General features: G+C 44.4%; 1 protein-coding gene across 1 annotated transcript in view; it reads left to right on the forward strand.

Annotated features, from left to right (window-relative positions):
- The window catches only part of HS3ST2 (heparan sulfate-glucosamine 3-sulfotransferase 2), a 107,020-nt gene extending 92,623 nt beyond the window's left edge, over nt 1-14,397 (forward strand). The window contains exon 2 of the mRNA XM_001093356.5: nt 13,000-14,397. Coding sequence (XP_001093356.3) covers nt 13,000-13,618 — 619 coding nt within the window. The 3' untranslated portion in view covers nt 13,619-14,397. The remainder of the gene's footprint in view (nt 1-12,999) is intronic.
- Nucleotides 14,398-14,725: the final 328 nt, after the last annotated feature.

A 14,725-nucleotide genomic window follows, 5' to 3' on the forward strand; every position in this document is an offset into this window, starting at 1 on the left:
AACTGTTAAATGTATTGTGTATCCTTTTAGAAGAGGTCTATGCATATAGGCACTAGCACGCATGTGTATATTTTGTACGTAAATAGGGACATATTAAACTTACTGTTCTGCAACCTGCTTTTTTTCACTTAATATTATGTTGACTCCTTTTGGTGTCAGTATTTGTAGATCCACCTCATTTCTTGACAGCCAAATCATAATCTGTCATATGGCCTCACTGTTGTTCTGATAGACATGTTGTTTCTGGTCTTTTTTTTTATTACAATGTTGCAGTAGCTAAGTTAATGCTAGCTGTTATAACAAGCAAACCCCTAGGAAAATTTTATTTCCTGCTTAGACAATAGTCCAAGGGTGTTGTTTTCTAGTTGTAGGTGTTCTCCCATATCCTTTCTACCTTTTAGACCTGCCCTCTGGGAACAACCTAGGCAGGTGTCCTTGGGAGATGCCTTCCCATCTCTACTTCAAATGCTGCAATGAACAGCTGGCACATGAGTCTTTACGCACTTGTGCAAATACATTTCCAGGAGTGGAATTGCTGGGTTAAAGAGTATGTGCATTTCACATTTTGATAGATAATATATAATTGTCTTCCTAAAGACTGCATCAGTGTATATGGCTACCAAAATTAGGAGAGTGTTAATTCTTCACATTCTTGGTGTCATAATTGTTACAATTTTAAAAAACAATTTTTTCCAGCCTTACAGGTGACTAATATTATCTCATCATGATTTTAGTTTGTGTTTCCTTAATTTTAGAGATTTATCTTTTCATATGTTTATTTTCTATTCATAGCTCTTTATTAACTCTTTTCTCATGCCTATGATCCTTTCTTCTACTGGCTGGTTCTTCTTTACTTATTGATTTGCAATGTGTCTGTAAAAATATATAAAACATAAAAAGATATGAAAAATAGATATGAAATCAGCTCTTTGTGTTTATAGTGTAGGTGCTGTAGATATTTTTCCAATTAGTCATTTTCTTTTTATTTATGATATTTTTCTCTTCCAGGGACTTACATTTTTTTGAGAGTCTAACTTTTCCATCTTTTCCTTCATGATTTTTGTCTCATGCCTAGAAAGGCTGTCCTCGTGCCAAGATTCATTTTTATATTCTCACGTTTTCTTCTTGTGTGAGAGTCACACTTGAATCTAGATTCTGCAAACTGGCTGTGTTGCTTTGCTGATTTACTTTAGTTCTCTGTGTCCTAGTTTCCTTAGCACAAAAACTGGAATAGCGTGAGTTCCTACTTTGTAGGGTTATTGTGAAGATCAAGTGAGATGATTTAAAGTTTAGAACAGCATGTGGCCCACAGTCACTGTGCAATAAGTGTCAGCTATTGTCTTATGTCCAAAGCACCAATGACCACGTGTATGTCTGATGACTGCTGTGTACCCATTTTTTATGGTTAGCAAGTGACAAGACTCAGGTCTCTTTGATTCCAAATCCTATCCTCATACCCAGCCATTAAAGTAGCTGGTAGCTGAAAGTGGGGATCATGACTGTCACATCTCTGTATTGGCAATGCTTCATCCTGTGTTTGGCATGCGTAGTGTATTCATTCCTGAGGCAAGTGTTTACTGGGCACCTACTATATACCAGGGATACAAAGATAAGCGAGGTGCAATCTCTTTGCTCAGTGGTCCTCTTTGTGGACATACCATGTAAGAAGGATCCCTTTGTAGTCTCCACTTGTCACACAGCAGGACTAGGGATAAATTCCACAATACACAAGGGATGGATAAAGGAATAGGCTTTACTGGGGACATTTGCAAGCCATGGGTCACAACAGAAGAGGGGGAAGGACAACATTACCCTCTCTTCTCACCATCTCATTGAGGGGACTGCTGGGACCTGGACCCAATGTGGTATATGCCCCAAGGATGAAGGAACTCTGCCCCTTCAGCTTTATCAACTTCCCTCTTGTAGTGCAGGGATTAGAGCAGCCTTGTCAGTTGGGGAATAATCAAACAACTGGCTGACTGGATTTAGATACCAGCTATTTACAGGAGTTATCTGGGACAGCCAGCTGCCCAGCACCTGAATGCCTGAGGACCTATGAGAAACTGGGTTCAAGGACAACCTCTCCTGCCAGAGGAAGAAAGTTACCACTTCTTATAGAAAGCCAAGTTTAGGTGCAGCCCCTCACACTAGGAAAAGGGGACCCTGCCGCCTCCTGTCCCAGTTGGTCCACAAAGCTGTTAACTCTTTGAGGAAAGAGACTGCACCTCACTTATCTCTGTATCCCCAGCATATAGTAGGTGCTCAATAAACACTTATCTCATGAATGAATCCATGATTGCATACCAGCAGAGGACTAGACACTGTCGATATAGAGATGCCACAGTCATGATCCCTGCCTTCAGGGACACTGAACTCTAGAGGGATGATAGACTCAGATAATGTATCAAAAATGGGTTATGTCTGTAGTGGGTACCATGGAATCACAAAAGTGATTTCTCCGGGAAGGGAGAAATAATAAGGGCATGGTCAGGGAAGGCTTTATGGTGGAGGTGACAATGAGCTGAGAGATGAAGTTTTGCCAGGCAGGTTAAGGAGGGCTTCATGCAAAGGGTACAACATGTCAAAGTTCCCTTAGCATGAAAGATACAGTTTTTGGAGGAGTACAGCCTGGCTTCAAATAATCTAGTCTAGCCAGAGCCCAGGAGGGGCCATGGGCAGGATCAGGAAGAGCCACAGAAATCCTGGTAAAGTCTCTATCTTGTGAGCAATGAGAATGGTCGCTGGAGTTTGAGCTGAGACTTAGTGACCTGCTCCAGGGTCACATAAGTGTAAGGATTTGGGGCTGTGGACTTGGAAGGAAATGGTCCCACAGTGTGAGAGGGAGCTCATGACTACGCTCAACTAGACGAGGATAAACAGCCACAGGTGCTGCGCCTGCCACATGGCTCAGTGTATGGGGCTTTAGCAGGTTTGGTTTGAAGAACCGGTTTCCTGCAATAAGGCCTTTTCCCTCCTCTTCCGCTCTTAATTATCTCTCCGGAGACTGCAATGATTTTCAAGGAGCTTGGTTGCCCAGTTAGAAGCTAATAAATCACCACAGGCCTCCAGGCAGCCGGGTCTTCCAGAACACATATAAAGAGTGTACAAATTTAGCAGAAAATGAAACCTTCCAGAGAATCCTATCAGTAATAATCAGTGGTGTGCCAGCTCTGTAAGTTTCCGATGATGGCCGGACATCAGGCAGGTTCCCACGTGCTCACACGTGCAAGGGATGTTGCTTAGGTGGACAGTGGGTTCTAAGGGAGCTGTCTTATGTTCCACTGGGTAACCTAGTGTGGGTTAAAAATATAATTTCCAGAAAGCCTCAGGATGACAAGAGAGTACTTGGGTGGGTTTTTTTTTTCTTTTTCTTTAGCAAGGGGCTACAGGAAGTCTGTGATGTTTCCCTTAGGGTGAAAGAGTACAGACTTTTATAGCATAGAAAGAGCGACACATCTTCATCAGTACAAACAGTATTATTCTGCCTCATTGTTCCAAGATTAAAGCCTTGTCTTTATTATTTTTTCCCTTCTGCAAGTATTTTCTGAACCCTTACTAAGTGCCAGCCTTTGTCCAGGCATAGAGAATACAGCAGTAAATAATACAGACAACAATCTTCACTCTCAAAATTTACCATCTACCGTGGGATGGGATGGGTGTGGCCAGGGACAGTAAACACGCGAATCAACATCAAATATATTAGGTAGTAATGAGTGTGCCCATGTTACTTATGAGAATACCTTTTGTTGAGGTTGTATGCCCCAAGCTTCTCTGATCATAAGAATCATGGGGGGAGCTTGTTTAAAATGCATATTCTTGAACTGCACCCCAAACCCACTGAAATTGGAATGTACTGAAGAGGGACCTGGGAATTTTTTCTCCAAGATGCACTCAGTTAATTCTCATGAGCAACTGTATTAAGGGACACGTGGCTAAAGGAAGGTGCAGTCTGCCACAGTGGTTCTTAGCACTGGTGGCCCACTGGAATCATCTGGAGAGCTTCAAAATTGCAAGTACCAGCCGGGTGCGGTGGTTTATGCCTGTAATCCCAGCACTTTGGGAGGCTGAGGTGAGCGGATCACGAGGTGAAGAGATCGAGACCATCCTGGCCAACATGGTGAAACCCATCTCTACTAAAAATACAAAAAATTAGCTGGGCGTGGTGGTGCATGCCTGTAATCCCGGCTACTCAGGAAGCTGTAACAGGAAGATCGCTTGAACCTGGGAGGTGGAGGTGGCAGTGAACCAAGATTGCGCCACTGCACTCCAGCCTGGCGACAGAACGAGACTCCCTCTCAATAAATAAATAAATAAAATTGCAGGTACCTGGGCCTCATGCCCAGAGTTTTTTATTTAATTAGTCTGATGTGGGACCCAGACATTTATATTGCTCCAAAACCCCCTCAAGTGGTCCTGGCATGCAGCTTAACTTCACCACCCCCTCCCCACCAGCCACAGGGCAGAGCCTTGGGCTAGGGACAGTGTACGTGTGGCAAAACAGAAATGGCGTGAGATGTTCGCTTAAATCTCATTCTACCTTCCTACATTTGGAAAGTTTGGTGAAGTAGAGCTTGGACTCCTCCTCAGTCGTGAGCCAGAGCCCCTGTGGGCACAATGAAATCTTAAAAACAACAGAAAAGTTCCCTGCAGAACTAGCTGCCCGAGGCCAGAATGCTAAAGAAGGGCTGAACTTTATAAAACAGCACTGACAACTTCTGAGGACTCAAGGGCCACTTCTCAATGGGCCCCACCTCTGACACTGGATCTTTGATCCATTTATGGAGCACCTATGGTATGCTAGGTGTGATGTGAGGCAGGTAAAAATGAACAAGAGACGTGCAAGTTGCTGAGGATCTGTTGGCATAAATGGATGCGTAACTAACAATTCCCACACAAGGGGATGAGGGTGCTAGTAGGCAGTTATACAAAGTGCCATGAGGTTACAAAGAAGGGTTTACAGAGGGCATGTGTGACTTTTCGTTTGTACTTGGAAATATGAGTAGGCATTCACCAGGGCAAGAGAGACAAGTAAGATGGACCAGAGTCTTAAAAAATAAAAATAAAACACTTGGCAAGTGCAAAACACACATGAAAGGGCAGGTTCCTATCTAGGGAGAGGATTTTATGTTCAGCATGGCATGAACATCGGGCTACCAAGGAAGGAGCAAGAGATTAATTCTAGAAAGGTAGACAAGGGCCTCAAATGCCAAGCCAAGGAATACGGACCTTATTCAAAAGAATCATTGATGCCTGACTTAATTGGATTTGCTCCAGAAAGCTTAGAATCCATGATTGGATTCCCTGGTGGACATGAAATGAGTTGAAAAGGGAAAAAAGAATAGGAACATGGAGGGCAGAGAGAAATCTGTGGTCTGAGGAAGAGTTGACAAGGGCCCGCGGCTGTGTTCGTGGACTAAGGGAGGAGGCTGGAGACTTCAGAAGGTTGGGGAGGTAAACTTATAAGAATGAAGGACATTCCATTTGAGGAAGAGAAAAGAATGATTCTGAAGTTTTCCTCCTTTCATAATGATATTTGCAAAGCGGGCAAAAGGGAGAAACAAATCTGGGGAGGAAAATGTTAATTGTTGAAGTGAGGTATCCAGTCCATAGACAGGCATTCCAGTTAAGAACATAGGAAAGCTTTCAGTCGGAGCTGCAGTTACAGATTTGTGTGTCAGCATCTCTTTGGTGATGGTTAAAGGCTGGGGAAGGAATGAGGTCATCCAGGAGGATCACATAGAATGACAGAAGTGGGCCTGGGTGCAGTGGCTCCCCCCTGTAATCCCAGCACTTTGGGAGGCTGAAGTGGATGGGTTGCTTGAGCCCAAGAGTTTGAGACCAGCCTGGGCAACATGGCGAAACTTTGTCTCTACTGAAAATACAAAAAAAAAATAGTCAGGCACCTGTGGTCTTAGCTACCTGGGGAGCTGAGGCGAGAGGATTGCTTGAGCCTGGGAGGTCAAGGCTGCAGTGAGCTGAGATTGTGTCACTGTACTGCAGCCTGGGAGACAGAGCAAGACCCTGTCTCAAACAAACAAACAAACAAACACAAACCAGCATGAGAGAAGTGGAATGCAGGCCAGTGAGAAGTTCCGGAATGGTTTGGGGAGAGTTAGGAATTTGTAAAGGGGATGAGGGCTTCAATGCATAAATGGATTAGATAGGTTGCTGACTCCATTTAAATTTCAAAGATATTGATAAAGACCTTACTTGTGCCATGGAGTGTGGTAGACTCTGGAGATACAGCTGCAATTAAGATACACCCTGCCCTGCCCTCATGGAATTTATACTCAAGTGGTGAGTATAGCTTCTACAGAACATAAGTGTCTTAGTCCATTTTCTGTTGCTCATAACAGATTACCTGAAACTGGATGATTTATAAAGAAAATGAATTTATTTCTTACAGTTATCGAGGTTAAGAAGTTCAAGGTCAAGGGGCTCCATCTGGTGAGGACCTTCTTGCTGGTGGGGGCTCTCTGTAGAGTCCCGAGGCAGCACAGGGCATTAAATGGCAAGGGGATTGAGTGTGCTCACTTGCTAGCTCAGATCTCTCATCCTTTTCTTATAAAGACACCAGTTCCACTCCCATGATAAACCACTAATTCATTAACACATTAATCCTTTAATTCATTAATCCATGAATAGATGAATCCATTCGTGAAGGCAGAGCCCTCATGACCCAATCACCACTTAAAGTCCCCACCTCCCAATAGTACCATGTTGAGGATTAAATTTCAACATAAGTTTTGGAGGGGACAAATATTCAAACCATCGCAAGAGGCCAGACTATAAAAGGTTAAAATTCTTGGATTGCAAGCGACAAAAACCAACTCTAACTAACTTAAGATAGTAGAAACTTACTGGAAAGATGTGTAGTAATTCAGAGAATCCAGAAGAAAGGGGAAGAGCCAGGTCTCGGAAAGGGCAAGAACCTACATAGCTGCAGGGATTTGGCAACAGAAACTAATGAGGAATCTCTTCCAGGGTTTTATATCTGATTGGAATTTCAATCTTTATGACACCTTTTTAGTCTTTGTAACACAATTGGTTCCCAATAGCCTAACTTTGGACATGCACCCCCACCCTTGGCCCACCAAGATTTTGTCCAAAGCAGGAGTGGTAGTCCTCAAGGAAAAATCTGGGGCTGTTACCAGATGTAGGGAAAATAGTTCCTAAGCAAGTTAAAATAACAGATGGGAGGAAAGTCCAAACAATGAGCATTAGATTATTCTTTCAGTAACTTTTGCAGAGCTACATAGAAAACAAAGGAGGCAAAAGCTTAAAAGGGTTGCAGGGTGAGAGAAAAGTTCAGCTGTTTGCTAGCAGCTGGAAACAAGTAAGCAAAATTTAAATAGTGACATAAAGAAGAAAGATGAGCCCCAAGGCAAAGTCTAATTATGCCTTCCTCCAATGTGCACAGGGCATGGGAAGGTATACACAGTACCTTTGCACATTATCATCACACAGAACTCCAACACTCTATTCCAATGACACAAGGAGAAATAAATATTCAAGGATGTTTTTTGGTGGGATAGAGAAAATTTGAAGTACCCAGGAACCCTCTGACTTGCGGCATGACTACAGCGTGTTTGCAGCCTGATTTTTGTATCTTCTTTAGTATTTGCCATTTGGTTTTGCAACTGATAACACCAATTAGAAATTAGAAGGGTAGGCTGAGTGCGGTGGCTCATGCCTGTAATCCTAGCACTTTGAGAGGCCAAGGTGTGTGGATCACCTGAGGTTGGGAGTTCGAGACCAGCCTGACCAACATGGTGAAACCCTGTCTCTACTAAATACAAAAAAGTAGCTGGGTGTGGTGGCACATGCCTGTAATCACAGCTACTTGCGAGGCTGAGACAGGAGAATTGCTTGAACCCGGGAGGCAGAGGTTGCAGTGAGCTGAGATTGTGCCATTGCACTCCAACCTGGGCAATAAGAGCAAACCTCCGTCTCAAAAAAAAAAAAAAAAAAAGGAAATTAAAGAAAAAAAGAAATTAGAAGCGTGGAGCTTCACTTTAGTGCACAGATGGGGGAATAATGTGGTACTTTGGAGATCACTGGATTTGGTCAGCATTTTCCAAACTGGTAACAAAAAGAGATGTTAATTGGTGCTTCACAGCTCTATAGTCAAGTAAGCTTAGAAAATCTGTCCTCAATTCCTTTCTTGGATATTCTTTAGCGTATTGAAGGATATTGCAAAGGAATCTGTTTAGTGGCAAGTCAAGTCAATTTCCTTGTGCTGGGAAAGACCTTTATTTCAATAGCCCCTGTAGAGTTTGGGAAGTCTTTAAACACAGTTTAAATGCACTGTTATCCTTATGTAATTTCATCTATTCCTGTCATACAGGCCAACACCTAATTACCATATATGCCACAGTCACGATATAATATGTCCTGATTTCTAAGAAAATCCAGCCAAAGAATTCTATTCAAGTGCCCTTGTGATTGTTTGCACATAATGCAAACTATCTACTCAATACTACTTTATTAAAATTAGTTCTACTCAAGTTTTAAAAAATTGTTTTTAATTGTTCTACTCAATACTAATAAATACTATTTTTTAAAATTGTCCTACTTAATACTAATAAGTACTATTTCAATCGACCAAAAAGGGTCCACATAGACTTTGGGCCTGGAAGCAAGAGATCAGTTGTATCAGCCTAGCAATGAATTAGAAGTTTCAAGGCGCTAATGGGTGCGTTTGCAGGAAAGGCAGAAGGGGAAGGGATCTAAGCACAGGTGGATGGGTGAGCCCTCGGGTACCTTGTTCTCTGAGACTAGCAGGAGGGACTGAGGATGGTTGCACATAAGGATCAGCTTTAAGCTGGAGGAGAGGCAGGTTGAAGGAGTTGAGGTGTTAGGTTGAAAGCTTATGGCTTTCTAGTGTCAGGAGACTAGCTGCATGTTAAGGATGGATGACAGGATTCAGGCTGGGAGTGTATGATGAGAATTGGAAACACTATGAAAAATGATGGAAAGGGCCTGATAAGACAAATATAAGATCACTGAGCAGTATTGAAGATTCAATGGAAGCTAGAATCCATGAACACAGTAAGGATCTACTTGTAAGTGCCAGCAATTTTCTCCACTGCTGTTTGGCAACCCAGGGACAGACCTGGAAAGGAGAAAAGGCTGGAAGGATGCATTATTAGAGACTGGAGAGAGCAATTAGAATGGGAAAATGGATGAGGATGAAGATGATGCTATTGAAATGATTGTTCATTGGGTCCAGAGAAGGTATGGAATAAAGTGAAATCAAGAGAATCCCAGATGAATTTGAAAATGGGTATAAGAAGTTTGAGACTGGAAAAGGTAGAAAGGGACGAGGTTGTAATCTGTAGTTTCCTGTGGCTGCCATAACAAATTACTGCAAACTGGGTGGCTTAAAACAACAGCAATGCATTATTTCACAGTTCTAGAGGATAGAAGTCTGAGACCAAATTGTTCGCAGGGTTGGTTCCTTCTGACTGCTCTGAGAAGAATCTGCCCTGTGCCTCTCTCCTAGCTTCCAGTGGCTGATCGTGGCAGTCCTAGGTGTTCATGGCTTGTAGATATCTGACTTCACACTCTGCCTTCGTCTTCAGGTCACCGTATTTAATGTGTGACTCTTCCTCCCTTCTCTTACAAGGACACTCGTCACTGTGCTTATGGCCCACTCTAATCCAGGATGATCTCATCTGCAAGTCCTTAATTACATCTACAAAGACCTTTTTGCCAAATAAGGTCACATTCAAAGGTTCTGGGTGGGCTGGGCATGGTGACTCACACCCGTAATCCCAGCACTTTGGGAAGCCAAGGCAGGCAGATCTCTTGAGCCTAGGAGTTCAAGACCAGCCTAGGCAACATGGTGAAACCCTGTCTCTACAAAAAATACAAAAATTAGCCAAGAGTAGTGGCGAGTGCCTGTAGTCCCAGCTACCTGGGAGTTGTCAGGTGGGAGGATCACCTAAGCCAGGGGAGATTGAGGCTGCAGTGAGCCCTGATGGCGCCACTGTACTCCAGCCTGGGTGACAGCGTGAGACTCTGTCACACACACACACACACACAAAACCCAAAACAGAACAAAGGTTCTGGGTGGACATATCTTTCGGAGGGTCACCATTCAAACCTCTACATAGTCTTAGAGTGAAATTTCTGAATTAACCACTTCAGAGTTAAGCAAATTTCAATGACATGACCCAAGGTATGGCCAAGAAAAAGAGTTGGTGAAGGGAAGAGAAAATGGAAATACTTGGAGTAGCAAAGGTCAAAGAACTGTGAGGCCAGGGTATTGGGTGGAGAGAGTGATAGGAGCCGGGAAGCAGAAAGCTAAGAACTGGGAGTTGATATTCCAAAGGATGCGAGAATGAATGTTCTGGGGGTTGGTAAATCATAGTGTTAGTGATGCAGGGCAGGCGAGCCTCGGGGAGTTCTTGGCTTTGCCCAGAAAGAATTTAAGGGCAAGCCAGTGTTGTTAGATAAGCAACTTTTATTGAAGCAGCAGTGTACAGCAGAAGCAGAGGCACTGTTCCTTGCAGAGAAGGGCTACCCTACAGGGGTAGTATATAGGCAGAGTATCCAGAGTAGCAGCTCGGAGGCAGTTCTGCAGTCATATTCATACCCACTTTTAATTACTTGCAAATTAAGGGGCAGATTAGGCAGAAATCTACCACCCTAGGAAAAGGGTGGTAACTTCCAGGTCATCAGGTTGTTGCCATAGAAAGGGATGATCACTTCCAGGCGTTGCCATGGCAGTGGTAAGCTGACAGGGCACACTGGTGGGCGTGTCTTGTGGAAAGCTGCTTCCGCCCCGCCCTGTTTTAGCTAGTCCTCAATTTGGTCCTGTATCCAAGCCCTGCCTCTGGAGTCTAGACCAGCCTCCTACCACATTAGGCTTGGGAAAGGTGTTTCTCAACTCTGCCTTCCCATTAGAATGATCTGAGGAACTTTATATAAGCATATCTCCTCCCTCAATATTTTGAATCAGTTGTTCTAGGACAGAGCCCAGACATGTTTGAAAGACAGAGGAAGGAAAGAAAGAAAGAAAGAAAGAAAGAAAGAAAGAAAGAAAGAAAGAAAGAAAGAAAGAAAGAAAGAAAGAAAGAGAGAGAGAGAGAGAGAGAGAGAGAGAGAGGGAGGGAGGGAGGGAGGGAGGGAGGGAGGGAGGGAGGGAGGGAGGGAAGGAAGGAAGGAAGGGGAAGGAAGGAAGGAAAAGGAAGGAAGGAAAAGAAAGAGAGAAAGAAAGAGAGAGAGAGAAAGAGAGAGAGAGAGGAAGGAATGAAGGAAGGAAAGAAAAGGAAGGAAAAAGGAAGGAAAGGAAAGAAAGGAAAAGAACTTCTCGGGTAGTTCTAAATGCACGTAAGGGTCAACAGTGACCTTCATCAAGAAGTAGCGGTTGGGAACCAGGGATGCTCCCCTCCATCAAGGTCTGAATGAGATGCTCCCGGGAAAGAGACTTCAGTGCTTTTTCCCAAATCCCTTAAGGTCTCCAGCACAGCCAGGAAATTAAAAAACAAGGGAAAGAGAGGTTACATAGCCTGGCTCCTGACTGAGATCCCAACCAGCCTGGAGTTCTTGGCTTGTTCAAGCCTACACAAAGGATGTGTTTCAACCGTTTTTCAGCAGAAGAAGACGTCAGAACTCATATCTAAAACAGTTGCTATTCCTGCAAGACAAGACTTTTTCCCCAAAAAAAGATTTTCTTAATATATTTGGAGAAATATCTTTTGCCAGAACAATATTCAGTGGCTTATTTTGTAATTTTTGAATATGTAATAAATGCATTAAAATTTTCAAGCAGTTTTAAAGGTTATAAAATAAAAAAGTAATTCTTATCCAGGTGCAGTGGCTTGTGCCTATGGTCCCAACACTTTGAGAAACCAAGGCAGGAGGATCACTTGAAGCTTGGAGTTTGAGACCAGCCAGGGCAACATAGTGAGACCCTATCTCTACCAAAAAAAAAAAAAAAAAAATAAGCCAGGCATGGTGGTTTACACCTGTAATCTCAACTGCTCAGGAGGCTGAGGAAGGAGAATCACTTGAGCCCAGGAGTTCAAGACCAGCCTGGGCAACACAGTGAGACCCCATCTCTACAAAAAATTGTTAAAAATCAGCCAGGAGTGGTAGCATGAGCCTGTAGACCCGGCTTCTTGAGGTGAGAGGATCATGGAGCCCCGGAGTTCGAGGCTTCAGTGAGCCATGATTGTAACTCTGCATTGCACCTTGGGAGATAGAGTGAGACCTTGTCCCTTGAAAAAAAAAAAAAGAAAGAAAAGTAATTCTCATTTATCCCTCATCTTCTAATTCTGCAGTCACCTTGAGTTTCCTCCCTAGAAGCAACTGCTCTTATTGGTTCCTTATGTATCCTTCCTAAGATGTACAAGCTGTATCTTGCCTATTTTCATTTAACACCGTATGTTGGAACTCATTTCATATTAATGCATACAGATCTACCTAACCCTATTAATTGGCTATTCCACAATTTATTTAGCTCACAATGATGGATGTTTAGATTGTTTCCAGTCTTGAAGCAAACAGGTTAAACATTAAATAAGAAAAAAAGCCTGTGATCCCAGCACTTTGGGAGGTTGAGGTGGGAGGATTGCTTGAGCCCAGGTGTTCGAGACTAGCCTGGCAACATAGTGAGACCCTGCTCTACAAAAAAATAGAAAAACTTAGCCAGGCATGGTGGCGCACACCTGTAGTACCAGCTACTTGGCAGGCTGAGATGGGAAGATAGCCTGATCCCAGGAGTTGGAGGCTGCAGTGAGCTGTGACTGTACCACTGCACTCCAGCCTGGGCAACAGAGTGAGACCCTGTCTCAAAACAAAAGAAAGAAAAGAAAAGAAAAGAAAAGCAACAAGATTTAAAGTGAGTCCCTCACCAGGTGAGAGCTTTGAACGGAACAGAGGCGAGGAGGGGGATGCAACAGGTCCCTGGGTGGAAAGGCTGATGTAGCTGGGCCTGAGGCCTGGCCCCACGCAAACCTATTTGATGATGTGTTTCTTCTGCCCACACAGGAGCCTGATGCCCAGGACCCTGGAGAGCCAGATCACGCTCGAGAAGACGCCCAGCTACTTCGTCACTCAAGAGGCTCCCCGACGCATCTTCAACATGTCCCGAGACACCAAGCTGATTGTGGTCGTGCGGAACCCTGTGACCCGCGCCATCTCTGATTACACCCAGACACTCTCCAAGAAGCCCGACATCCCGACCTTCGAGGGCCTCTCCTTCCGCAACCGCACCCTGGGCCTGGTGGACGTGTCGTGGAACGCCATCCGCATCGGCATGTACGTGCTGCACCTGGAGAGCTGGCTGCAGTACTTCCCGCTAGCTCAGATTCACTTCGTCAGTGGCGAGCGACTCATCACTGACCCGGCCGGCGAGATGGGGCGAGTCCAGGACTTCCTGGGCATTAAGAGATTCATCACGGACAAGCACTTCTATTTCAACAAGACCAAAGGATTCCCTTGCTTGAAAAAAACAGAATCGAGCCTCCTGCCTCGATGCCTGGGCAAATCAAAAGGGAGAACTCATGTACAGATTGATCCTGAAGTGATAGACCAGCTCCGGGAATTTTATAGACCTTACAATATCAAATTTTATGAAACTGTTGGGCAGGACTTCAGATGGGAATAAGCCCACGAGAGGAAAGGGCTCGCAGGGGCTCTTCTGCTTATCTCTTCCATGAGATTTGCTCCCAGACCCTCTGATCTTCTCCCTCCAACACACCTCAGCTCCAGCCCCCTTTCCCACCTTGAGCTGCATCATCTTGGAACCAGGAAGCCCAGGTAAAGCCGAGAGAACAGAAAGTCCCTGCCACTATCTCTCATCAGTCTGTTCAAGCAAAGTTGATCTGCTCCTGGCATGTCCAGTAAATTCCAGAATCATTCTCCTTTCTGCCCATAAGGGTCCTTGAGGAATTGCTTTAAGAAGAGTGAATGTTCCAGTGATGATAGATACTATAAGCGATGATGGTTCTGTTGCTATGGGCACAGCGGTCAGTCTCTGTCATTGTCCACGCAGGAGTGGCCTTGTTAAATCCAAGTGGCATGTATCTTCCCTCTGAGCTTCGTTTCTTCAAGATGCTCTGGGTGGTGGGATGGGAGACCATCCTTAGCCTTCCTCAGACCTTAGCAATTCATTGAGAAATTGCAAAGCTGAAAGCACCTCCGGCCGCTCCTGGGAGACAGACCCTTTGGTGATGAAATAAACCAGTGACTTCAGAGCCTGTGGTCTCAACTGTGCTTGAAAAACACCGTCTCTGAAAACCACTTTGTGATTCTCCCTGCTCCCTGTGGACAAAAGCACATAATTCTGCTGTTACGGGTACTCTGCTCATTCGAGCTTTCATGTTCAGCATGCAATGGAATCATGCTTGTCCATGTGAAATAAATATGGCTCTCTCATGTCCTTAATGCTGGGTTTTTCTCTGTAAGCTGGGTCTGCAGCACAGTTCATTAATTCAACTTCTCCCAGTGCTAGAAGGTAGCTGGTGCTGGGGGTGGTCTGGGGGTCAGGGAGGAGGGCAAGGACTACCTGGGGCAGAGGCAAGGTGGTGGAGATGAGGAAGGAAGTTCTTGGTGGCAGAAGCTGAGGCAGAAAGATCATGTGAGACCTATGGGGACACTCTCTATCTGAAACACAAGTCTGTGTTCATTCTCTGCTTAGAAATTTTAGATCAGAAGTGCCACACTGAAGGTCCAAAGGTTGATGGGGCATCAGATATCCTTTTGCTTGGCCAGG

The sequence above is a fragment of the Macaca mulatta genome, chromosome 20 (assembly GCF_049350105.2).
Source record: "Macaca mulatta isolate MMU2019108-1 chromosome 20, T2T-MMU8v2.0, whole genome shotgun sequence".
NCBI classification, from domain to species: domain Eukaryota; kingdom Metazoa; phylum Chordata; class Mammalia; order Primates; family Cercopithecidae; genus Macaca; species Macaca mulatta.